At 39.7% G+C, this 26,990-nt stretch overlaps 1 protein-coding gene across 3 annotated transcripts in view; it reads right to left on the bottom strand.

Moving 5' to 3' along the window:
- Window positions 1-26,990, bottom strand: part of CFAP58 (cilia and flagella associated protein 58) — a 108,608-nt gene that overhangs the window by 66,751 nt on the left and 14,867 nt on the right. For all 3 annotated transcript variants that reach the window (XR_003520354.2, XM_027596395.2, XM_027596396.2), the window contains exons 7-11: window positions 25,490-25,649; window positions 21,595-21,677; window positions 18,053-18,244; window positions 6,053-6,214; window positions 4,859-5,005 (exon numbers count right to left, since the gene is read on the bottom strand). Coding sequence is in view for 2 of the 3 variants with exons in the window: in XM_027596395.2 (XP_027452196.1) it covers window positions 4,859-5,005; window positions 6,053-6,214; window positions 18,053-18,244; window positions 21,595-21,677; window positions 25,490-25,649 (744 nt within the window). In the remaining variant the exon portion in view is untranslated. The remainder of the gene's footprint in view (window positions 1-4,858; window positions 5,006-6,052; window positions 6,215-18,052; window positions 18,245-21,594; window positions 21,678-25,489; window positions 25,650-26,990) is intronic.

The raw sequence follows: 26,990 nt of genomic DNA, 5'->3' as shown, positions 1-26,990 counted from the left end.
AGGGTGCCATGGACTGGTCAGTTTCAGAAGGAAAATACCTCTCATCGAAGGACACATTCCCTCCAATTCCACAAGTATGTTTGTGACCTACAGTCTCAGGCATGATACCAGGACTTTTGCATAGCTACTCTCATCCCCGTTTTACAAATTCAATGTGTAGGAGACAAAGAACAGCAAATTTGTTTGCCCAAGGTCACACAGCTAGTAAGGAACAGACTTCAGATCGCAACCCAGATCTTTTGATTCCAAAGCCTGTGCCCCCGCTGTTGTCACCACCCAATTGTTCCAGGTGAAATACAAAAAAGTAAGACTTGAAAGATTCATCATCCACTAGAAATGACAAATATAACCAACCACATCACAGTGTGGGAATGCTATCTACTGTGGGAAAAGGGACAAGGGAGTACCCAGGGATGAGTTTCTAATTCCTGCCTGCCTGGGGGTTAGAGGGAAGAACCAGCGAGAGCCTTTGCAACTGACAGATACTTCCTAAGAGAAGAGGCTTGTGTCTGGGGTAAGGCATGAAACAGCCACCATGCGAACTGTGAAGTATGTGCCCCACACAGCCAAGCATCCAGTGTGGCTGGATTATTAGAGTGTGGGGTAGGGAATATCAGGAGCTAAAACTGAGCCAGATTGGGAAGGGTTTTATGTGCCACACACTGTACAGAGTATGCAATGAGGAGCCACAGAGGTATTCACATTAAAGGAAAGAAGAGCATGTCTTTGAGAGGTTCCATGCCCACATGGGAAGGACAGGTGTTTATCACAGACCAGGTCAGCAGAAAAAGAAACAAATGAGAGGAGAGCTCCGATTTCACCCACACCTGGAAACACAAGGGAGATGACAAGATGGTATTAAGGCTCCAACTTTTCAATGGCTTGCAGGTTAGCAAGTGACAGTAAAAAAGTAATACATGTTTCCTTCAGTGAAATATTGGAACCCACCCCCCACCCAGAAAGTTGACCGGGATGATAGAAAACCTCATATTTGCAAGTGCCTGTGACCCAACCCAACTCGAGTTGGGTTGGGCTCATGAAGACCAAGAGCCATTAATTCCATACCTCAAGCTTGTCCAAACAGAAGATACTGCACACCTAGTAATAGACATGTACTGTCACAGACTAAATGCATCCAGCTACTGTGAAACCAAAGGGTTCTTTAATGACATTCGGTTAGTTCACCCATGAAATGTGTTTTGGTTCAGGGATAGGCAAAAGGAAAGACTTAGTGAGAAAAGAGCTGGTCTAGTATTTACCACTTTGGGGGATTGCCTGTTGGGAAAGAGAGCAAAGAACCAGCCTTTCTCTTTCTATCATCAGTTAAGGTGACAGTGAAGACAGCCATAAAATACCTGTGTGGTTCACGTTTTCTTTAATAAAACTTTTATTTTCCCAGATGTGCAACATTCACTTCCCTGTTCCTAAGTGCCAAGAGCTGATCAGAATCCATCAGCAGAACAAAATGAAACCCCTGTTACATTAAAATGCAATCAACGGTGTGTAAAAGTATCTGTCTGAAATGTAAAACCATTCACGCGTTTGGCATTGCTGTGTGTATGTGGATTTTTCATAATATATCAAAATTCTGAGTGGTCTCCTTATGTCATAAATTTATGGGCTATAAACAAGATGTTTAGACATCTTAGGCATTAGACTATGGCGGCAAATGTTAACATCAACAAAATACCTTGAGTCTAATGCATTTAGCAGCTATAAATCTGAGCTGTCTCACCCAGGAGAGATGGTAACTGCTGTGCACCCAAAAGCCCATCAAGCAATGTTCTAGGTGGGACCTGAGGTATCCTCATCTCTCAAAGCGTTACCGGTGGTATGAAGTTGTAATACACTCACAGGACACACACTTTAGTCACTGCTTCCACAGTTAGTTTTGTGATAGGTGTTACAGAATATATATCATCCAATTTGGCTGCAGGTATACATCCTATCTCAAGAACCATACATGCAGGTGTTTCACCCATTCGTACATGATCCCGAAATTCACTGGGTGTCACAGAAACCATCTGTTTACATCTAAGACGAACAGGACCACCTAAAGTTTTCCAGCCATGAGAATAAATGGGCTTTCCTTGTCTCTCTGTGGCAGCTCCCATCCAGGTCATCCCAGTAAAAGGATAAGGTGCCCTGAAGCCAGTTGCTAATGTGATGCTGGGCTCTGGACAGAGAGAATCTGCTGCTGAATTATTCACCAGGAATCAAAGTGCTGTCACAATGATGTGGGATGATTTGGAGGTGATGAGGCAAAATTAGGGGCTTGTTAGGACATTCCAAATGAGACGGCTCCGTCAGCACTGATGAAACAAGACTGGGACAGAATGGGCAGATGAATGCACATGCTTCAATACCTAAGAGGACTATTGACATTCTGTCATAACCATAATGTGCTGATGATGTCTAGAATACTGAGAAGTCAGTAGGGCCTGGTAGCAACTGAGAAAGGAAAAGAAACATGGAAGGAGCAAGATGTTTCTTTTGAGGGGGATGAATGAGGATGATCTATTATGGACAACAGTTTTTCATCCTGGAGAAGTAGTAAATTGGGTTGTCCTGTCAAAAGGTGTCCCACGGTCTACCACACAGGAGGGGACTTGCCCTTCCAGGAGGGATTATGCGCCCACAGAGCTCTGTAGAACACAACAATAATAAGCTAAATGTCTCTTGGAGCATGGTTACTAAAAAATCTGCCCTTCTTTCCAGGGTTTTGGTTTGCAAACTTCAGATGCATGAAACCCAGAGACCTGTGTGAATCGTGATTCAAATATGAGGCTAAAAAAGCCAAGAGGCTGAAACTCAACATTTGAGCTGTCATATTTTTCTAAAGAATGTCAAACAGGCTTCATGATAGGCCAAAATTATCCAGTCGAAGCAACATTGCAAGTCACCCTTGGATAGCCTCAAATAATAAATCAAGCAGGCATCCTTTTTCTGTTCCTCATTCTTATCTCAATGGAAAATGTGGGGGGGAAAGTTATCCTGGTTTCACAATAAGTCCAAAGCAATCATCTTTCTATAATCAATGGCCCCAAGCTCTCCAGACCTAGGATTCCCCACTTAGAGCAGACTCTCTAGGGCAGAAGCCCTTTATACTGATCTTCCATGTTCACCCACTGCTAGCTCTGCTGGTCCAGGACCAAAAACAGAGCCCTTAGGCCTTTATATTCTTTTATTATGATGCTTCTTTGGAGCTATGTATGTATGATGATGGAAGGCATAATTGAAACAAATATTAACCAAAGTCAAACTCTAGAAAATTAGGAAGAATTGATCTTTTGCCTAGGACATTGCTTTTCCTAAAGCAGAATCTTGTAGAAGGCAGTTAGTTCCACCTTGGACCCCATTATGGGGTAATAATCTTTTGAAAAGAACATCAGTTGGAAAAGTAAGAGATGAGGATCGATGTCATCCCATAAAAAGAAAGAGATGATGTACCAAATAGAGTTACACTGAAGCCTCGTTAACGTGGATCCATGAGGCCCATGGTGAAGCAATGTTTATAATAAGATTCTTCTGATTCACTCAATGATAAATAAACCCATCCCACTACAGGCTCCAGGGTAGAACAAGCTACCATCTACAAAATTATTCTTTGGAACAAGGAAAACAGGGGCAAAGATGCAGGATAGTTTCCAATTAAAAAATATATATTTATATTTCTTTATATGGAAATGAATTTTAATGCAGAATTTTTTTATTCCTTTTTTTATCACAAGCTAGAGTGGGGAGATGAAAGTCTCAGGTAAATATCAATTATTATATCCTTTCTGTAAAGGTCCTTTTGTTATATTTTAATCTTTCTCAAACCAAATGTGCCTTGATTTCATGTAGTAGTTTTATTTTCATGAAGACCTATCATTAAGTTGACAAAACCTATTATGAAATTGAGAGTGCATATTTCAATCTATGGCACCTTGAATCAAAGAAATTTGGCATTGAAGCTGTCCAACATCAGCTACACATTTTCAAGATAGGAACTATCTTTGAAAACTACTATGTGCAGAAACCAAGACACCCAGTCTCTCATTTGCTATAGAGTTCCTCCAAGTGGCTCATTAACATCCATGAGTATTCTGCATATACATTTTCAAAATGAAAGTGATACTTTCATACTCTTAGTTCCTTTTTAATTCCTTGGTCAAATGGATTGAAGGGAAATCTATCGGACTGGATAGGAAAAGAAAAATGCATTAGGTTTAGTGAATGTGTATAATAAAACATATTTTGTTCGGGGTTTGAAATGGTATAATTATTTGGTATGTATTCTTGGAAAAAGTCCTTATATTATATTAGTAGACATATGATGTTCCAAGTTAGTAGATTTAAAAGGATATGTCTTAGTAATATATATGAAGACAGAGGTGATTCCCTGGAGGAGTGGCTAAGGATAGTGCAGGCAGAAAAGTCAGGTGCACATAAAGCAAATACCTAAATACAAAGACAAAAGGTCTTGCCAGCACCACCTTATGGAAGGCCCAGGGAGGAGTTTGGGAGGGTTGGGTGTGGGTGTTGGACTCAGGTTGTAAATGCAAAGGGACTGTGGCAAGCCTGCAAGCCCCAGGACCTCTTGGTCACTGCTGACCTGCTAGATTCTCTCCTGCCGATGTAATGATAGCAGTTGGTGAACTAGGTGCTTATGCATCCCCACTGGCCTCTTCCCCCCTTCTACCTGGGAGCCCTGCCCAAAAGGAAGTCTGACCTGACCTGGTAGGGTTAGAGCTCATCCTCCTGGTTCCTTGGTTGTTCTCCCTGCCCCTTGTTCCTTCAGTGAGCATGGAGCCTGCCTCAAGGGGGGGCAAACAGATAGACTACTGCTCCATCGCTTTTATTATAAGTTCTGTACCTTCAAAGTTTCCTTCTCCTTCTCTATCCGCTGCTGTTCCAGATGTAGCTTCCCAAGTGCTGACTCTTTGGCTGAGATTTCTTCTTTCAGCTGATCTACCTGATGGGTCATAATCTTTAATTTTCTTTTCATTTCTGTTATTTCATCCTAATAAAATGAAAGGAGAAATGTTTGAAAGTGAATTAAATAGACATCATCATCTGTATAGAAGTTCAGTACATATTCAAGAGCTTTTAAGGGAGGTTCTCTCAAAACAATGGTCTCCTAACAATTACCACTGGGCTATTCCTTTGTCCCTTGTGCCCATCAACCTCCAAATACTTGATAGCCTTAACTCTCAAAATATGCTCATGAGATATACACAAACTATGCATAATGACTATGCTACACACACACAACACACATACAACAAATACACACAACACACATACAAAACACACAACGCATACATACACAACACACGCAACATGTGCAACACACGTGACGTGCACAACATGCATACAACACGTGACGTGCACAGCATGCATATAACACATGTGACGTGCACAACATGCATACAACACATGTGACACACATACAGCACACAGAGCACTTGTACAACATACACAACAAATACATGCAATACATAGGACACACAACCCACAAATGTGACACATACAACAAACACACAGCACACAATACACGTACAACATAACGACATATACATACAACACATACGACACACAATACATTCGCAACAAACACACACGCAACAAACACACACGACACACATACAACAAACACACATATACAACACACATGCTTTATTCCTCGTTTTACAAGGAAGGAATTGGCCCCACAACACACATTATAACTAAAAGATCACAAAGCAAAGATCTGCAATTAAATGACAAGAGCATGCTGCTCCCCTCTGAGACATGGTAGCTATTAGCAGTTTTAAAAATTAGAAGCAGAAGAATGGCAATTCTACATAATAATTAAAAGCAGGACCCTGATCTTCACATCCCATCAAGTTGTGTCATTTCCACTTCAAACAACTTGATAGTTCAGCACAAACCGATCTTCTCTTTCGGGTGAATTCCATGAGATTTCTTGTTTGCCCTGTTCTCAATTCTGCCATTAGGAAAACGGAAACTGCTTTAAACCCAGAAGTGGGGAGGAGTCAAAACGTAAAAACATAAGTATATTCTTTACCTGAGCCTCAACCAAATTTTTGCTGTACAGATTCCTGTCTGACCTCACAGCTTCATACAGGTTCTGTTGCTGTTTTAATTTAGTCTCTGATTCAGCGATTTTTTTCCTGTAGTCAAAAATCTGCATTTCACGGATTTTTATGTCTTCCATGTTCATGAGGACCTGGAGAAGAAAGAAGTTTATGAAATGGTTCAAGAGCCAATCTGTGGTTATCAGCTCAGGACAAACAGATTTTGATATAAGGGTAGCTGGTAGAAATGTTCACAATCAGACAATCTCACTGTGGCTATAACCGCTGCAATACAACACAGAAATTCAGCCCAGCTGATGAGGGGCAAACATACATTTTATCTATGCTAGAGTTCTGCTCAAGCATGAAGGCTTAGCACAGTTATTTTGTGATCACAAGAGGGAAAAAAAAAAAAAAAGAAATTCTTTCAATTCTGAAAACCTCTCCTGAACACCCACCCACCAAAAGACAAAATGAAAAGGCACAAGTTTAAACAGACCTTCACATGGAGCACTAAGAAAGATAAGAAATAACTTAGCTGTTTGGCCACACTCACAGCTTTGGAAGTTTAACCATGATAAAGAAAAGTGGCCTTTGGACATCGATAGCAATCAAAACGCTGTCTTGCCAATGTCCAACGCACTCCATCAGGGAAACTCAAAGGACTTCATAAAAATGCATTCTATTGTGCACAAAACACTTCTAGGCAAGATGAGATGTGAGAATAACTGCCTGTTTTTTGCAAGTATGAAAAACGGAGGCACAGAATTCCACCGTGAGCCGATACTTCTCAACAGGCAATCCATCCCTCTGAAATTACATAATCATGACTCTCAGCTGCAGTGTCCACAGAAATTGATATTTTTAAGGACAAACTGATTCGAAAATTCCTTAAAAAGAAAAACTTTTGCAAGGAAGACTGATTGAATCAATGGCATTATGGTCTGGACAAAAGCTAGAACACACAGGAGAAAAATCTTCAGAGTTTTGCTGCACCGCAGTGGCATTCTCTTAATTAATGGTTTACAGCTGAAGGAGATAAACAGAGCAACGTGACAGAGAATAGAAGGCCGGGCATGTCCTTGCAGTTACATGGCCAGGGAAGTTTCCTCTGAAGAAGAGGCATTGTATCTAGAACTGAACAGTCACAAAGTACTTAGACCTTTGCTGTGCTCCTATTCATTGTGACTCAAGTGTGGGCTACCTGTGAGCAGCATGTTCCCAAATCCTTGCACTACAGAATCCTTTTTCCACCTGTGGAATTAATATCCCAGAAAATACGCTCCAAGAAACCTTGTTCTAAAGTTTCCCCATCAGAGGTAATGATGGCTGGTGTTTAATATATTCATCCTTTATATCTCTAAATAAACACCTATCAAAGTTTTCTCAGACACATTTAAGGAGGGATGGGATTAAATGTTAGTAAATGCCTTTCCAGAATATATTATTCTGTACCACTTTTTTTTCTTATTGTGTCTATTGATCTGATATACTTACTAATAAGTGTTTCCCTTTAGAAGTATTTTAATTCTATTTCTTTATACATATCCCCATGTGCCACAATTTTAAATAATGCATCAGTGTGAAATATTTTTTTCTTTTATTTATTTGGACCTTCCTTCTCTCTTCTACCCATATTAGTCCCTCACCGACACATAAAACAGGTTAACAATTTAGCATGTGTTCATCCACATTTTCCTTTTAATTCTACATATTCTATTCAGGTCTTCTAGCATAGTAACAGCTAATATTTCTCAGACACATTCTATGTACCATACGTTTTATAGGTATTAACTCATTTACTCTTCACAAAAAACGTCTGAGATGTGCATCATTATCACCCTAATTTTACAAAGAAGGAAATTTCAGTCAAAGAAAGTAATATCCACAACTACTCAAAGTAAACATAGAGACATGGGTATTTGTTTGTCTTCCTTTGTCTTGTTTTTTAGGTTTTGTTTTTATTTTTTAGCAAAATGGGATCTTCTTATAGATGTTTGTATGCACCTTGCTTTTTAATCACTCAAAAATACTTAGGGATCATGTGGAGTAGCTCTAATTCGCTCTGTTGAAAGATGGTTTAACACTCCACAGTGTGGCTGAGCCGTCATAGACTCAGCTCTTCACCTCTGATGGGCATTAGCTTGGTTTCCACTTCTTCGCCACTCTGAACCCTGCTGCACTAAACATTTTGGTACATGTGTCCTTATGCACTTGTGCTTTCACTTCTGTTGGGATGGATTCCCAGGGGTGGAATATCTGGCTCAAAAGACATATATATATTTTCAACTTTAATAGATATTGCTAGATTGCTTTCCAAAATGGCTGTAACACTTTACATTTCCATAGCACCAGCAATAGGTTTCTTAATAGAAAACTATCCTTGCCATTTCAGGATAAACCCTCTTTGGTCATAACTGGATGATTCTTTTAATGTACTGTTGAATTTGGTTTGCTAGAATTTCATTTAGGATTCTGCATACATATTCACAAGTGATCGAAGTCTATAACTTTCTTTCCCGTTCTATTTTAATATCAAGGTTTCTGCTAGTTTCATAAAGTGAACAGAGTACCTTTCTGTTCACCCATTCAATCACTCACCCATTTATTCATTCACTCAATAAACATGTGCGGAGGACTTATCTTTGGCAGGTACTGTAAAAGCATTAGCGACGTAAAGAACAATAAGACACATTCCCTGCCCTCAAGTTCACCTCTAGGGAGTGACTCCACCACAAAATGGGTAATCAAGGAATATAAAGAACCAGGAAACTGAGACATGTATTGGGTGTTGTGAGGGAATCAAACTCTGGAAGGCTAGTGTTTCTAGTTTCTAGTTTCTCTTCTGAGGATGGTCCTACACATACAATTAAGCAGTTAATATCTGGGATTTACACAATTTGTGGAAACTACCTCTTCCTTTTTATGCCTCAGCCATCCCAACCAAGGACTCATTCAGACCCAAGCTCTTTCCCAGGCCTGGAGTCTTTACTCATTATCCCTGCAGGAGGCATGGGTTATATACATATCAGTGCAGGAATGCCAATCAGTATTACCCCAAAAAATGCAAAGTGCATGAGCAGCACTTTTTCTGAAGTTATATAGCCTGAGAATTATTCAATTCTCAAAAGTTTGAAGAAACTCAGTTCTAAAGTTATTGGGCCCTCTGTGAGTGTTGAAGCGAATTCTCCCTCAACTTCTTTAGTGGCTTCCACAGTTACTAATCTTCCTATGATTACTAGTTCTCTACAAGTCAAACCTTGATGTATGTACATATTTTCAAGAGAATTACCTATTCAGCCAATTTTTTTGAATTTATGCCACTAGATTTGTACAAAGTATTTTTACATGCTTTCACTGTTTTATTGTTATTAAATGAGATCATCCAGTTCGTGTGGAAAGAGAGTGGCCCAAAGTAAGAATAAATACAGATTCTGGGAATGGTTTGGATGGTTGGTTGAGGGCCTAGAAAGAACAAAATTAGAAAATCTGAGACAAGAAGGTCTGGAGAAAAGGTAAGTGCATAGATCTGAAATGAAAAGAAACCCCTTTCCTTTTCCCATCATTTCTTCGATCCGTATCTGTAGAACCCTTAAAAATGAGTAGCAGGCAGTCTTTTAAGTTACCACCACCAATAACTAAAATGTGTAAGTTAGAAATAAATATAAAACCTAAATAAGATATCCATTACTGGATCTGTTATTTGTTTTATTTAAAAAAAAAAGGAAAGGCACTATCTTAGACTAAAATTTAGCCTTTCTATGGACATGATCATCCTCTTTGGGGTCAGTGAAATGAATGGATTGAAAATACTTTGAACAGCATCATCAGCATTCAGAATATCAAGCAGCACGCCAGAGAAAAGGAAAAATTTGCTTGTTCAATCACTTCGAGAGATGTTATAACAAGAATCATCCTTTGCACAGACAGAATAATGCTCCAGAGAAAGGATGCTGCCAAGAGCATTTCTGTTGGGAACATCCAACTAGCAGGGTCCATCTTTCTGCACACAACAGTGCAGGAAATCACAGGGCACTTGCTTCTGGATTCTTGAAGCTGGGAGTAATAACGACTCATCATGATACCAAGAAGATCAAAGGTATTTTAGTTAAATGACAATGAAAAAAAATATTGAAACTAAGGGAAAAGACAATTTACAAAGCAATTTAGTTCTAAGTGTCAGAACTCAATTTGTTTCGATGGAAATCATTCAAACCAATGTCAAATCCTGAAAATTCATAAAATGTGTGGGGTGTGAAGTAGGAGCAAAACCTTTAGTCAGCAGAATGGCCCCTGTTGAAAATGGCATCTCAGAGAACGTGGGATGCCAGCTGTGAGGCTGGAGCTTAATTAATTGATTACACTTTAGATGCCTCAAACCAACTGACACCCAAATATGAAAAGCTTTGTTACAGCCAGAGACTTGGAGATCCCAGCCTTTGGAAGCCCACTTCAGACTAGCCCAGAAAATGCTTACAGTGCAGTCTAAGGGTACAGTCCCAGTTTATAACCTACTAGCTTTTCTTTTTCTGTTAAAACAACCTGCCAATAGAAGTAAGAGTGAGATAAAAATCAATAATGCATGCTGGAAATCTGCAGCATAGTCAAAACATCACATAGACTAAGGAAGGGTAAGAAAGTAGGTCACTGAATTTGGAGCCCTTTAACTTACATTTGATGAAATATCAGTGTAATAAACTCCTCCAATAAGTTTTTCTGACTCAGTGTCAATGGTTTGAATGCTGACAATGCCTTTACCTACATAATGAAACTGAAAAACTCACTCTCTGGAAAAAAACAAAACCTATGTGGCTGGGCACGTGAGATTTTAAGTCTTCTCTATTTTTCTTGCTTTCTTATTTTATTCTCTACCTTAAATTTAGAGAGGAATATCTGTGTTTCTGGGGTGTTTTTTAATATTTTATTTTTTTAAGTAAGTTCTCCACCCAACATGGAGCTCCAATTCACAACTCCGAGATCAAGAGTCACACGCTCTACTGACCGAGCCAGCCAGGCGCCTCTATGTTTCTGTTCTTAATAACTTATTACATTAGGGGCGCCTGGGTGGCTCAGTCAGTTAAGCATCTGCCTCTAGGCTCAGGTCATGACCCCAGGGTCCTGGGATGGAGTCCCTGTGGTGTCAGGCTCCCTGCTCAGTGGGGAGCCTCCTTCTCCCTCTCCCTCTGCCTGCCGCTCCCCCTGCTTATGAAATCGCTGTCTCACGCTCTGTCAAATAAATACATAAAATCTTTTAAAAAATAATAAATAACATGTTACATTATATTATAAAATGAAGGATATAATCATATCTATCTCAGAGGGCTATTATGAGGATTTAAGTGAGAAAATACATGTATTTGTACCATCATATTAGAACCTAGCAGATCATAATTTAATCATTTAATAAATAACAGATTATCATAATTGGTTAATATTCTGTCATGTTAAATACTAGTACTTAACAAAAATAAATTTGATTTTTCTATGGATCAAATTCTGTTTTGCAGGAAAATAGTAATACCTAGTACACTAATTTTATAACAACACAAAAAGCTTATAATTTGTCTATGAAAGATGCTCTGTATAACCAAAGAAACACGAGTTTCATTTCATCATGAAATACCTATTCAGCCAACAATATTTCTTTGATCAACTTTTGCTTTCCTCACTCACTTGTAAGCCCTTGAAAGCACATTATTATTCCTTTTATGGAAGTTTTGTCTAGGAGAGTTTTGCTTGACACTGTTATAAGCACAGAAGCAGAGAGCTAAGGAACATGGAGGTAAGGATTCATTATGAAAGAATGTTTTTGACATTTATAAAATGTCTGGAAAGGCAAAGGCCAAAAGTTTAATATTTAGAATAAGAAAGGAGGGGTTCTAAAATAAGCCAGGTGAATAATGTACAACATGTGCCACAGATTTAATGATTAAACCAGGAATGGTTTTTTTTTATTTTTTATTGTTATGTTAATCACCATATATTACATCATTAGTTTTTGATGTAGTGTTCCATGATTCATTGTTTGTTCATAACACCCAGTGCTCCATGCAGAATGTGCCCTCTTTAATACCCATCACCATGCTAACCCATCCCCCCACGCTCCTCCCCTCTAGAACCCTCAGTTTGTTTTTCAGAGACCATCATCTCTCATGGTTCGTCTCCCCCTCTGACTTACTCCCCTTCATTCTTCCTCTCCTGCTCTCTTCTTCTTTTTCTTTTTTCTTAAAATATGTTGCGTTATTTGTTTCAGAGGTACAGATCTGTAATTCAACAGTCTTGCACATTTCACAGCGCTCACCATAGCACATACCCTCCCCAATGTCTATCACCCAGCCACCCCATCCCTCCCACCCCCCACCACTCCAGTAACACTCAGTTTGTTTCCTGAGATTAAGAATTCCTCATATCAGTGAGGTCATATGATACATGTCTTTCTCTGATTGACTTATTTCACTAAGCATAACACCCTCCAGTTCCATCCACGTCGTTGCAAATGGCAAGATCTCATTCCTTTTGATGGCTGCATAATATTCCATTGTGTATATATACCACCTCTTCTTTATCCATTCATCTGTCAATGGACATCTTGGCTCTTTCCACAGTTTGGCTATTGTGGACATTGCTGCTATAAACATTGGGGTGCACGTACCCCTTCGGGTCCCTACATTTGTATCTTTGTGGTAAATACCCAGGAGTGCAATTGCTGGATCGAATGGTAGCTCTATTTTCAACTGTTTGAGGAACCTCCATACTGTTTTCCAGAGGGGTTGCACCAGCTTGCATTCCCACCAACAGTGTGGGAGGGTTCCCCTTTCTCCGCATCCCCGCCAACATCTGTCGTTCCCTGACTTGTTAATTTTAGCCATTCTGACGGGTGTGAGGTGGTATCTCATTGAGGTTTTGATTTGGATTTCCCTGATGCCGAGCGATGTTGAGCACTTTTTCATGTGTCTGTTGGCCATTTGGATGTCTTCTTTGGAAAAATGTCTGTTCATGTCTTCTGCCCATTTCTTGATTGGATTATTTGTTCTTTGGGTGTTGAGTTTGATAAGTTCTTTATAGATTTTGGATACTAGCCCTTTATCTGATATGTCATTTGCAAATATTTTCTCCCATTCTGTCGGTTGTCTTTTGTAAACCAGGAATGGTTTTAACCAGAATTTACAAAAGTTGAGTAACTATGGTAGACTGCAACTTATAATGCCATTCCTGGTTTCTCTCAGTTTAACTACGAGTGAAAGTTAGAGCTCAGCAGAGGAGGAAAGTATGAGAATAAAAAGCGCTGAATCACTGTACTAGATTATCTTATGGTTCTGCAAATATTCACTCCCTCTCCCTGTCCCTACCACTTCCATGGGAAGAGTCTTCCCCTCGCTGTTGGGCGTGGACATGTGACTTGCCACGGCCAATGAGATGTCAGAGGAGAGAGCCTGGAAATGTGCTTGTGTGGTGGCTTTCCTTTCGTTCTCCATGAGAACACCATGCATCCTGGAGGATCAGAAACATGTGGACCAAAACCAGACCCAACTCACAGCCTCCAGCCAAGTGCAGGCAAGCCTAACCTAGACCACCTGAGTCCCACTCAACTGCAGATGTGTGAGAAGTGCTGGGGCGCCTGGGTGGCTCAGTTGGTTAAGCGTCTGCCCTCAGCTCAGGTCGTGATCTTGGGGTCCTGGGATCGAGCCCGAGAGTCTCTTTCTCCCTTTTTCTCTCCCTCTCCCCCTCCTCACCATTTGCACTCTCTCTTGCACTTTCTCTCTCTCATATAAACAAGTAAAATCTTTAAAAAAAAAAAGTGCTTATCTCTGCATGCCAGTGAGATTTGGTAGTTGTGTATTATGCAGCATTAGTATGGCAAATGTTGACTGAGACAAGCACATAAGAGCCATCCAGTTCTGGCACAGAAAAGGATCTTTCTCGTTTGCAAATGCCAAGTTAAATTAATAAAATGTAATGTAGGGCTTTCAGTATCTAAGATTTCACCTTTCTTTCTCCAAACAGAAAGAATGAGAAGGCAAATGTTGACACTGTTTTTGCAGCCCAGAAGGCAGAAGAGACCACGCCGTAAGTCACTCACAACTAAAATTGCTGAAGATGATACCGTTAAGATTGTCCATTATGGCAACATGTTTCAAGTGAATTTAAAATGGGGGAAGACCCATAATGATAAATACATTAACGAAGAAGAATTTAATATAAATACCTAAAAGTATGTCTTTGAGTGGTTAATTCAGATCTCTAATTACACTTTCCATTCATTCTTTCAAAAAATATTTGGTACCTATTTAGGAAATAATATGAGGAGCTCAAAACTGAATACCAATCCTTCTCCTATGCACAGCGATAAAACTAGGGCAAACCATATAAGTAATTTTGCATTCTGTTTTTATCAGATTCATATTGTGAACACGTACCCCATTTTAAAAATATTTTTCAAACACGTGGTTTTAATGGTACATAATATTGTATCAGATAAGTGTAGCACAATTTATTTTAAAGAATATCCTTTTATAAAACTCTTTGCATTTCTTATTTTTCCATAGATTGAGTTCTTACAAAAGAAATTGCTGGGTTAAAACTTGGAACAAAGTATTCTCACTCCAGAAGTTGATGAAAACATCAATTTCGTGACATTATCCCCAGCCCCTGATATCAGTCGTCAACACCCTAGAAATAGAACACATGAAAGGGAATGTTCTACTTGTGAGAATGAGGTGTGTGAGTGTGTGTGTGTGTGTGTGTGTGTGTGTAGCAGAAAAGAAATAAATATGGGAGGGGCATATTTCTTATATGTATTAAGGACATGCAGGTCCTTAATAAGAAGTTCACTGCATCAAAAACTAATGATGTATTGTATGGTGACTCACATAACATAATAAAATTAAAAGAAAAAAAAATAAAGAAGTCCAGGGGTGCCTGGGTGGCTCAGTTAGTTAAGCATCAGACTCTTGATTTCAGCTCAGGTCATGATCTCAGGGTCATGAGAATGAGACCTGTGTTGGGCTCTGCAGAGTTGGCTTGAGATTCTCTCTTTCCCTCTCCTTCTGCCCCTCCCCCTGCTCACACATACACACTCTCTCTCCCTCTAAAACAAATAAATAAAATCTTTAAAAAAGAAAAAAAAAAGGTGCCTGGGTGGCTTAGTCAGTTAAGCGGCTGCCTTCGGCTCAGATCATGATCCTAGGGTCCTGGGATCAAGCCCTGCATCGGGTTCTCTGCGGGGCAAGGAGCCCGCTTCTCCCTCTCCCTCTCCCTGCCACTCCCCCTGCTTCTGCTTGCTCTCTGTCTCTCTCTCTGTGTCAAATAAACAAATAAAATATTTAAGAAAAAAAAGAAGTCCAGAGATGACCCAAGTTGCTGTAGCAACTGACAAGAAATAGAAAAATTGCAGTTGATAATTTGTTACGAACTTGTGCTTAAATGATTTAGTGATACATTATATAATCTTGTGAAGTTAAACATAAGAGTTATGAAAAACAGTTACCAGCAAAACTTGGTACCTCTCCACTTTTACAAGGAAACAGAAAAATAAACAATCCTGTATTAAAATCAGTGATAGCATCCTTTTTATCACTCATCATCTATCCATTTGTTTAACTAACACTTCATTGGTTTTATTGGTGCCTACTATTTACCAGCACACTGGAAATGAAGAAATGAATGAGATAAAATCCTTGTTCCCAAGAGCTCACTGTAAAGTAGGAAAAACAAATGTGCAAAGAAAGTAATTACAGGATAAGTGCCATTCCAGAGATACCAACAAATCGAAAAGGAGGGAGTCAGAGCAGGCTTGAGCCCAGAGATGAGCATTTGAGCTGGGTATTGAAGGATAAAAGGAGTTTTTCAGGCAGAGAGGGGAAGGAAGGACTTCCCAGGGAGAACAAAGAGCTTGGACTCTGTCCCATAAATCACAGTATACCAATTGCTTTGTCTTGCGTGGGTTATAGGTATGTACCAAAATACTGACTCCCTCTCCCAGGTGGGATCAAGCAGTTAGCATCCCTAGGTTAGTCCCCTCCAGCCCTGAACAGTTTCCCCCTTATTCCCAAAGGCCATAGACATATTATTTTCTACGTGTGCTAAGGATGCAAAAAAAATGTTAGAAAGCACTGGCCCAGGTTACTGAGAAGTGACAGAAGTTTGTAAGGCCAGGAGTGATACCAAGATCACATTGGAATTTTTAACAGTTAACTTTAATAGTGTGATGGCAGCCAGGGGTGGAGAGAGACTGATTATCAGGAAGGTGAAGCAGAAAGTTGCAACAGATGATATGTTCAGATATATTTCCCGTCTCACCAAACAGCGCCTCTCCCTTAGGAGGATTATAATCCTACCCAGGGATGTTGGGCTTGGCCATGTGACTTGCTTTGGCCAAGGGAATATGAGTGGACAAGGCCTATGCCCTTCCCTCCCCAGCAAAAGCTCTAAGAGCATCACAAGGTCCACTATTACACTGTTTTCACTCTTAAAGAGGCCAGCACATCCCAACAGAATCAGCGTGGAGTGAAGAAGACACGAAGCAGGGCGGCAGCTGACCCATAAAGGCCTTCGACTTGAGCTAAAAATGAATCTTTGTTGCTATAAACCACTGAAATTTGAGGATTATTTGTTACAGCTGAAGCTGACAGATGCGGAGTCTGGGCTGGAGAATACGATTGGAGGATACGAGTTCCTGAACTGACCACTGGTTTTCTGAGAGTCAGGAAATCAATCAACGGTGCTTGTAAGATGATTAAGTCAGAAGAGAAACACACTGTATTCCTATGGCCCTCAATCAGGGCTCTAAGAATCATGGGTGGGGCGGGGGTTGGATCTTTTACAAGGAAGAGGCGTCCAGTCTGGGCTAGACTGAGCATATGCTTTCGTGTTCCTCCAAACTTATGTTCTACAAACATCTGCTCAGCATTTATTTAGTCTAAGCGAGAAGCTGATTTCCTAAAGCAAAGCTTGTTTCCCACTTCCTTAATGTTTATAATTCAAATGTTGGCTGTCCTCCTTGTCATCTTCACTGAGATTCCACTCCAAAACAAAACAAAACAAAACGTAAACATGCAAGAACACTGGTAAACACTGTAGATTTCACTGAGGAGATGAAAGACAGGGCTTACACTGCAGAGCAGATAACATTTTGCCCAGGGTTGGGGGATAGGGGCGGCGGCAAATCTCCTTAAACGAATCTTCTCTCCAAAACGCTCTTCTCAGCATCATACTGAAAACTTTACTCCATTTCCCAATGCCCCTTCCTGACACCATGAAACCCCCCTCATGAAACCTCCTGCTCTACACCATCTGGGAATGCACTGAAGACAGCACAGTCCAACCACTCCTGCTTAATGCTGGCAATGTGCTAAGACAACCGGTTAAAGTAGATTTGAAATCCCTGAAGTCGTTCTTCAAGACACTGCCGTGAGCACCCTCCCTCCTCCACAGTTTACAGGAAGTAGAGATCTGGGACTTAGCTACTCAATGTGTGAATTTCTACCACCGGTGAGGTTTCAGGTTCACAATAGCTGGAAAATAAAATGCCCTTTGAATGTGTGAACATTTACCTGATGCCAGGAGTCACTCACATCTTAATTTGAGGCCATTTAATTAGATCCCTTCCTCCTAACAACTAGTTGGAATCCTCCGTCTGAGGGGACAAGGGTTTCAGGGACAGAGGTGGGGGGTGAGAACAAAGCATGCAGAGATGGTGATGCTGACAGCACCCCCCACCCCCAACCCAAGCGTCCAACCCAGGGAAGCTGCCCAGCAGGGTAACAGGGGAGGGATCTCGAAGGGGAAACGGAGACCCCCCGAAGCATTGGCCTTGTCCACTTCACAATTTGACCCAGATCAGCCCTGGGACAGCTTTTCTTCTATCAACATCATTCCTCTTAAATTCTTATGCAAACCACCAGCTCAAATCTGAAGAAATCCTCTTTGCCACAGTGTGTGACCATCAGAAAGAATTGTACTCCTCCCACATCCTCGAGGAGTGACTTTACCTTTTGGGTCAGGTCACTGGCTTCATTGATGTACCGATCTCGCTCCTTTTCCAGCTGAAAGATGATCTTTCTCTGCTTCTGAGCCTCATCCTTATAGTTCTGGATTTCTTCCTCCAGGTTCCTCTTGGCTTGCTCATGGAGCTTTACCAGGTCTATCTGTTTCTGGGTCGCACTGACCGCCTTAAGCATATTCTAAAAATAACGACAACAGAGCAGTCACGTTACTCAAAATGTGTGGGGATTTTTGGATAAATTTACCCCTGTTTCATCCCTAAAATAATTAGATACATTGTTTTTTGGGTGAATAAAGATAATCATATTCTCTATAGCTTATTTAGAGCCTACTCTGTTAATTTTGCACAAGGCAAACACATACATAAGTACACTAAGTGACCACAACATACCAAGGAAGTGAGCACTATTTTGCTCCCATTTTAAGGGTAGGAAACTGACACTCAGAAGTTAAGGTGCTTACCTACAAGTTCATACAACAGGGGAGTGGCAGAGCCAGGATTTGGGTCCAGGGCCGGCTGACCCCAAAGGTAAACTCCATCCCAGCTCTGGCCTTGTTCCTGTGAGCTTAGAGCAATTGAACCTAATCACGTAACAGGGCTTTGACTGCAAAGTAAAATAAAATCAACTCGTTGAAAATGCAAATATCTAGAATTAATGTATGATCCAACAATTTCACTCCTGGGTACATACACCCAGAACTGAAAACAGATGTTCAAACCAGAATTTGTACATGAATGTTCACAACAGCACTCGTCACAAAAGCCAAAAGGGGGAAACAACCGAATGTCCATCAGCTGATGAAACAGGTCATCAAAATGTGGTATAACCACACAGTGGAATATTCATCAGCCACAAAAAGGAACAAAGTCCCAATACAGGCTACAGCATGGTTGAAACCTGAAAACATTATTCTGAGTGAAAGAGGCCCTACATAAGAGGTCATGTATAATGGGATTCCGGTTATATAAATATCCAAAATAGTCAAATCCACAGAGGAAGAAGGCAGTTTCTCTAGGGTTGGGAGAAATGGGGCGGGGCAGGGGGGGATAACTGCTTTACAGGTGCAGGGGTTCCTTTTGGAGTGATGAGAATGTTCTGTAGCTAGAGCACTGTGATAGGTGCACAACACCCCAAATGTACTCAAGGGCACTCACAGTAAATTCTGTTTTATGTGTATCTTACCACAATAACACAACAACTAACCTAGTTTCTTAAAAAATGCAGATGCCTGTGTCCCAAAGCCAGAGATTTCGATTCAGTGAATCTGGGAGGGGACCCATGTGCCAAGAATTTTTTTTAACGCTGCACAAGTGATTTCTGCTGCTGCAATGGAAATTCCTAGGATTGGCTGCCCAAGAAGCCAGGCTTGCCCTGAAAACAAGGAATCAATAGTCTTTGCAGCTGAGCTGATGCAAGAGGGTTCACGTCTCTGGCCATAGGGGAACAGACCACGGACTTTTGAAATAGGGCCTTTAGCTTTCTGCAACTCAATAGAGGACATAAACTTGGGAGCTATTGGTGATAGCCATTTTTTTGCCAAACAGACTGGAAACAGGGAGGCATTCTTCCCCAAAAGAGAGGAATGAAAGCAAAAACTCAGCAGGAAACCAGTGATGGCAGAAATCCAGTGGCTTTCTGTATATCCCAAGAATGTCAGGTCAGCTTCCTATCAGTTCCCGAGGCCCAGCTGTATCCTTGGGTCCCACAAGGCACCTGGTTGTCCCTTCCCAAATCTCCAAGCAGTACGGACCTGCAGCCAGGTCTGAAAACCACTAGAATATAAACACACTACACCTCAGTTGGGTGATGATGCAGAAAAAAGAAAAGGTCAACTTGATTTTCAAGCATTGAATTAAACATCCACTCTATAAAAGACAAAGCCATTTTAACATGACACTGAAAAACAAAAATATATTAACATTGCTTCCTGTCAAAAACATGTCACTCATTCATTCAATGAAAGGGGCATTTCAAATCAGTGGGGAAAAAATGCATTATTAGTAAAAGTTGCAGAGGGTTGGGCGCTGTGTGAGGTTCTAAGGAAGGATGCACACTGGCCAGAAAGGAAAAAAAAAAAAAAGTATACCTTGCCTTGGAAGAGGAACTGACGTTAGTCAAATCAAACAAATAAATGTGAAATTAATGTTGTGCTACATGTCCTATTGTGGCAGAAAATCTATTGGTTGTCTATCAGTATACATAAAATATAAATGGGTTAAATGCATGTCTTAAAAACACGTTTAAAAATCTAAATCTGGGGGCGCCTGGGTGGAAAATCTAAATCTAGGGGTGCCTGGGTGGCTCAGTCATTAAGCGTCTGCCTTGGGCTCAGGTCATGATCCCAGCGTCCTGGGATCGGGCCCCGCGTCGGGCTCCCTGCTCTGCGGGAAGCCTGCTTCTCCCTCTCCCACTCCCCCTGCTTGTGTTCCCTCTCTCGCTGTCTCTCTCTCTGTCAAATAAATAAATAAAATCTTAAAAAAAATCTAAATCCAACAACATTGTTTGCATGTGCAAATTTATTGAATAAAGGAACAATTTCCAGGATCATCCAAAAAACAATGGTTTTCTAAGGAGCGCTCAGCATGTAAAGATAGGTAAGCTCCTATTTCCTGAGATCCCTTAAATAGTCTTCTTTAAGCTTCCAGAGTGGTCTATTTTGTCAATATTTGTTCAATTCTGGGAAGCCGAAAGAAATAATGAAAGTTGGAGTAAAAAAAATATAAGCTGTTTCTACGTGATGAGATGACTGTCTGGACCTAAAGCCATACACTGCTCTGGAAGCAGCCTCCCCACTCTCCACCTGGCCTTTTGATTTTTCCTCCCGGGAGGAAATCCCTGAGCAGGAAAGTTTACCCTAAATTTTGGAACTAGTTAACCTCCTAAGAGTGACTGACTGTCAATGGAAGGAATCTTCTAAACTGGTTTGGAGAGGAAAGGGGTAGGCGTCCTCCCTTGGTTGGAAGCTTTCTAGGCCTCAAGCTCCTGCAACCCCTCCTTCAGCCTTGGACCAGACTGAGCTCAAAGACTAGGAGATATAAGGGCTGAAAACAAAAACAAAAACCTACAACAGTCCCCAAAAGATGGCGGGAAGGTTTATGGCATCAACCGGCCTTTCTTATACCAAACTCCTCGAAGGTAAAATTGTATTAGCACTCACTTGTATCTTCTGGATTAGCAAAAGTTGCAGTTTATAGATATTAAATTCAGAAATTTTGATCAACCACTTAGGATGCCAAATAACACACCAGCAAGAGAATCAGAATCCACAAAACGCTCTTAACCCTGCTCGTTTATGTGATAATTCCCCAATGTCCCTTCTTGCCACAAGTGATAATGCAGTTTCAGTTCTCAGCCCAGGAATGGTGGACTGTGCCCGGCAGCTTGGAAGAGAACTGACCACGATGATTTATTTCTGATCTACTTTTGTTCGCTTCAGAGTTTTCTTTCCCCAGCACAAGGGGTTAGAGGCAGATATCATAGCATTAGAGAAAGACACTTGTTTACCAGGGCTATGGGAACACACTCACCTTATTTAATATGTCCCTTTCTCTCAGAAGCTCATCCATTGCTTTCTTATCAAGTTCTGCTTGTTTCTTTGAAGCCTCCACCTCTAAATGGCCAAGGAGAAGAAGAAGAAATATGGAGCCAACCCAAGAAAGAATCTGCCAAGGCCAAAGCCAATGCGACACAGAAACAGCTTTACGCGTTTATCTGCAGCTATAAAACTCCTATTTATTGAGTGTTCCATGATCTTCATTATAACTCAGTGAAGGAGGTCTCCTGTCCCACTGAACACATGGAAACTGAGTATCAGCAGAATTAAGCCACATGCCACCCGTCTGCGACCAAGAGGTGACAGGGCTGAGGCTGGGAGCATGGTTTCTCTGACTCCAAAAGTCCTTGCTCTTTTTAAATCTTTTTAATTATACAAGTAATTAGGAAGACAGAAACAAGTGAGACATCCAAATGAACAAAAGGGAAAAAAAATTCAAGTCAAGCAGAATCTACTTAGGATTTTGATGGGTCTCTTTCTGGACTTTTTCCTATGCAAATATGTGTGTGTATAAAAATACAGATATACACACATTCCTATATATATATACACCAAAAGTGAATTATACGACACATACTGTTTTGTAGTTTGCTTTTATAATTAACGAACATAAAATAAATGCCTCTCTATATTATAAATGTGCATCTACAACAGAATTTTAATGGCTCTGTGATACTTCACTATACGAAAATGCATAATTTATTTCACCAATCCCCCACCTTAACATTTAAATTGCTTCCATTTTACTTATTTATTTGCAATTATAAGCCATATATCTGTGAAAGTTCTTATTCATTTGTTACTCTAGAAGAGGGAGTCCTGGATCGAAAGCGATTAAAAAAAAAAAAAAGGCATTTCTCTCCTACTGTCAAATTTTGCTCCAGAAAACTGATAGCATTTAAATCCACACCCAAACCACCACTGGGTATTATGCTCTTTGATCTCTTTGACAATCCAATAGATTATTAAAACCCTATGTCTGTATTTAATTTACATTTCTTTGATTAGTAGTAAAGTTGACTACTTTTTCATGTTTAATGACCATTTACTTGTATTTCTGTTTTTAAAATTGCCCACACTTGCCCTATGCCCATTTTTCTAATGAATTGTTTATCCTTTTTGTGGATTTGTAAGAACTCTTTATATATAACAAAAATACTAACTCTTCGGCAATATTTTCGTCAATTTACCTTTATATAGAGAAACTTTGATACATTAAAAAAAAAAACCCTCAGCTCTTATTTCATTAAATCTTCTCGATCTTGGCTTTCTGGTTTCCACATCTGGTATCAACTTTTTTTTTCCCAAAAAATAACTTATTGGCATGTTACCATCTTCTTAACAATCCATACCGCAAGCTGGTGTGAAATAACATCTTGATCTTGATGATAACCTTTTCTTTTTGTGCCTTTTCCAATCTCTTCCACTGATCTGTTTTATCAGGCATTTTCACTACACTCTTTGATTACTGAAGCTTTATAATATTAAACGCCTCGTAAAGCAAGTGCTCCCTCATCACTCCTCTTTTCCAGAATTTTATGGCCATTGTCACCTGTTTATTCTTCTGGAGGAACTCTAGAATCAGTCCTCAAGTCCCCAAAATATAACTTAATGAAATTTTTATTGGAACTATTAAATGTATAGATTAATTTAGGCAGATTTATATCCTTATCATATTGCACTTTCTCATCCAGGAACCTTGTATATCTCTCTATTTTTCAAGTCTTCTTACTTTATACCCCTCAATAGAATTCTGTAGCATGTTTTATATACATGTCTTGCAGATATCCCGGTAACTTTATTTATAGATATCTTATTACTTTAGTTGCTACTGTGAAAAGGAGTTTTTCCATCACATATTCTAGCCAATTCTCTGTACGAAAGGAAGCTATCGATGTGTATATATTTATTTTATAACCTGCCACCCCAGTGAACTCTCATTAGTTCTGGCAGTTTATCGTTAGTGCCTTGGGTTTTGTGATAGAAAATCATAACACATGGAGGACTCGTGCTCCTAATTATTATGTCCAATGCCACTCTTTGATCAGGCACATCAAAAGGTAGAGGTCCCTAAGAAGAAATAATGATGTTAACGAGATCTATAAAATAACCAGAGGAGAGAGCATGATGAATTCTGTAAACATGATTTAAGAATGAAGAATTGGGTCCAACACTAAACGAATAATTTTTTTTCAGAACTATTGCAAGCAAAAATACAGAAATTTAAATGTGGGAGTGTTTTGAAAGTCACTAAACCAGTTACAAAATATGATCTAGTAATTCCATTTTTCTTCCTGTCACTGAACACATTAGATTATAAACTCATGCAAGATTGTAAGCATTCTGAGGGCAGGGACCTCCATGCACCCAAAGCCAACCTTAGTGCCTGCACATAGTAGGTACTCAATCTATTGAAAGAATGGAGAAATTGTCAAGCCACAACTGTACCTCAACAAAAGATTATTTCCTGATGTCTTGGAAAAATATCTGCACTGTTCAAAGGCTTACATAACAAACACAGTTGACCATTGAACAACATGGGAGTTAGGGATGCCAATCCCCCACGAAGTTGAAATCCACATATAACTCTGACTCCCCCAAAACTTAACTACCAATAGCCTACTGTTGACCAGAAGCTTTACTGATAACAGAAACAGTCGACTAACACATCTTCCGTATGTTATATGTATTCTATACTATATTCTTACAATAAAGTAAGCTAGAGAAAAGAAAATGGTATTAAGAAGATCATAAAGAAGAGAAAATACATTTATCTGTACTGTATTTATCAAAAAAAAATCCACATATAAGTGGACCCACACAGTTCAAACACATGTTGTTCAGGGTCAACAGCATTTCTGATAACCTTACCTAGAGATTTAGGTTTTACCTAACTTTTAGTGAAGCGATGTATGTTTTTATGCTGTTACATATGTTGCCTCATTCGGGGACCTACAACTCACGGTAGCCCACATAAGTTCGACAACGTGTTCCTGCCTCACATATTCTGGTGTACTTAAATTCAAACCCGGATCCTCCGTCTCTGAGTCCAGAGCTGTTTCTGCCACACCAAATTTGACTAGTAAATCCTATTTTCAATTCTATTCTTTTTCAGAATGAGATGGCATTCTATCTTACTACTTATATAAATAGTAATAAACCTGGATAATAATAGATGCCATTTAGTAAGCACTTACTATGTGTTAGGTACTATCCACAACGTGTATTAGCTTTATGTGTATTAGCTCATCTCCTCCTGCGACAGTAAATACAATGAAGGTGGGATCCAAGCCCAGGTAGACATGACTCCCTAGTTTGCATCCTTAATGGTTTTTCTGTGCTATAATGGCCTTCCATGGCACTTAAATTTTTCCTCCACAGGGCAATGTGATAGCTGGTAAAACAAGTGTCCACCACATGGTAAAGGACTAACAGAGAAAAGAAGTTAGGAGCCTTTTATTTTTGCCCCACTGATTCTTGTCCCAAATACTGCTAGTGGGGGACATTTGTTTTAGTTTATCCCCTATCTTCCATGAGAAAAGGGGTTAAAGCAGAAGGTCATGTAGAACCAAGACCTAAGAGTACATATGTTATTTAGTCCAGTGACAAGTATGGAGCAATACTTTTGGCTGGATTTAAATTGTGCCAATATAGTCTGTTGAAGAATTTTTGAAGGTAAGAAAGTTTAAGATATTCAAAATGATGTCCCCTGCATATTGGCTGCTTACCAGCTTGAAAGTTATTTTACTGATTACATTTGGCATGGTTTGTGTTTGTATGCACAGAGCCCTGGGTTACCAAATGACATTAGTCATCAATGAAATGTTTACAAAGGAATAAAACAAAGTGCAAAATGGTTCTTGGTTTACCTCTCTCTAATCCCAAGATCTGATTTTTTAGAGTTTCCTTGTTCTGTTCCACTTCTGACTTTTGATCTTCAATCTGGTGCAATTTCTTATGGATTTGTTCTCTGATTTTGTTGAGCTTCCCAATGTCAAGCCGCATCTGATGGACTTCTTCCTCTTTGGCCTGTAATTAATGAGACAGCATTAACCAGGGACACTCAGTAAATAAAGGACCAGTGACTTCATGATGGTAAACTCAGAACCAATAAAAGGAAATTGTTCCTGTGTCAGTCCAAAGTTGTTCTATGGGTTAAACAAAAACGCACACTGTTTGGTTTTGAGAGAAATTGAAAAACTACTCTCTGAATAAAACATGTGGCTTTGTAAGCTAAAAAATAATGAAAAGACTGATTAAACCTGATGTCTCTAGTTACCACTGAATTGTTGAATCAAACAGGATAAGAATGCTGAGTTGTATGTATCATAAATGTGTGAATTTTGTGTACAAATGCTGTATTCGATGGGCAATTTTTATGGATTCACGGAGTGATCACTTTCAAAAGATTATTAACATGCTATAATATATTCAAATACTCTTGTGAACCCACGTGGCCACTTTAGTGTAATAACATACACTAGAGAAAGGGCCCTCCCGCCTCAGAGGATGTTAGTCAGTGGGTGTACATACAGATACGTGGACAGGGCAACTTGAATAGGCAAGTCTACAAAAGGGCAAAAAGTACCAAAATAATAACTCTAGAAAAAGAAAACACCAGATTTTTGTCAATGGACTTCAAGATTTGTGAATTTTTTTAATTTAAATTAAATTCATTTTTTTTTAATTTGCCATTCTTAGAAATTACCGGAAAAGCAACCAGTGATTCTTCCGCAAATCAACATTAGTAATTATCCCCAGCTCTTGACAAGGAAGAAACTGCACTGAGCTGGGCATGTCATTCTCAGATTATTGCTAGAAGTAGAATTCCGTAAGTTCAGAATCTGATAACAAAAATATTCCATCTTTCAAGGTGCCCCATCATGTTATCAAAGAAGAGAATTAATGGCGTAAGCATTTTTACCTTAATTTCACCTTAGGGGCTAATATATTATTTTGCCTTAAGTAGCCATTTCATTTCTGCTTCAATTTACAGCTTTCTCATAAAGAATGGTTTCAAGTCAAACCATCCAGGACTGCTTTAAATGCTCCTCCGCCTCAGAGTTACATGACCCAAATTAGCTGAACTAAGGCCCTTTCCAATTAGAACACTAGAATGTTCTAACTCAGTAGTTTTTAATCCAGACCCTGTGGTTAGACTTTAGAAAAATCCTGGAAATCTGAGACTGCATTCAAAATAAGATGCAAAATGTGCACATAAGTGTGTGCGTGTGTGTGTGTGTGTGTGTGTACATGCTGTCATCAGACTGTCAAAAGGGCCTATGATGCAAAAACTGTTATAATTCACTGATCAAATCTATGTATCATTGTTGATCAGTCACTCATTTTGTGCCTAGTATCCTAAACGTA

Source organism: Zalophus californianus, chromosome 15, assembly GCF_009762305.2.
Source record: "Zalophus californianus isolate mZalCal1 chromosome 15, mZalCal1.pri.v2, whole genome shotgun sequence".
Lineage (NCBI taxonomy): Eukaryota > Metazoa > Chordata > Mammalia > Carnivora > Otariidae > Zalophus > Zalophus californianus.
The sequence above is the reverse complement of the archived record's forward strand: the minus strand, read 5'-3'. Positions and strand labels throughout refer to the sequence as shown.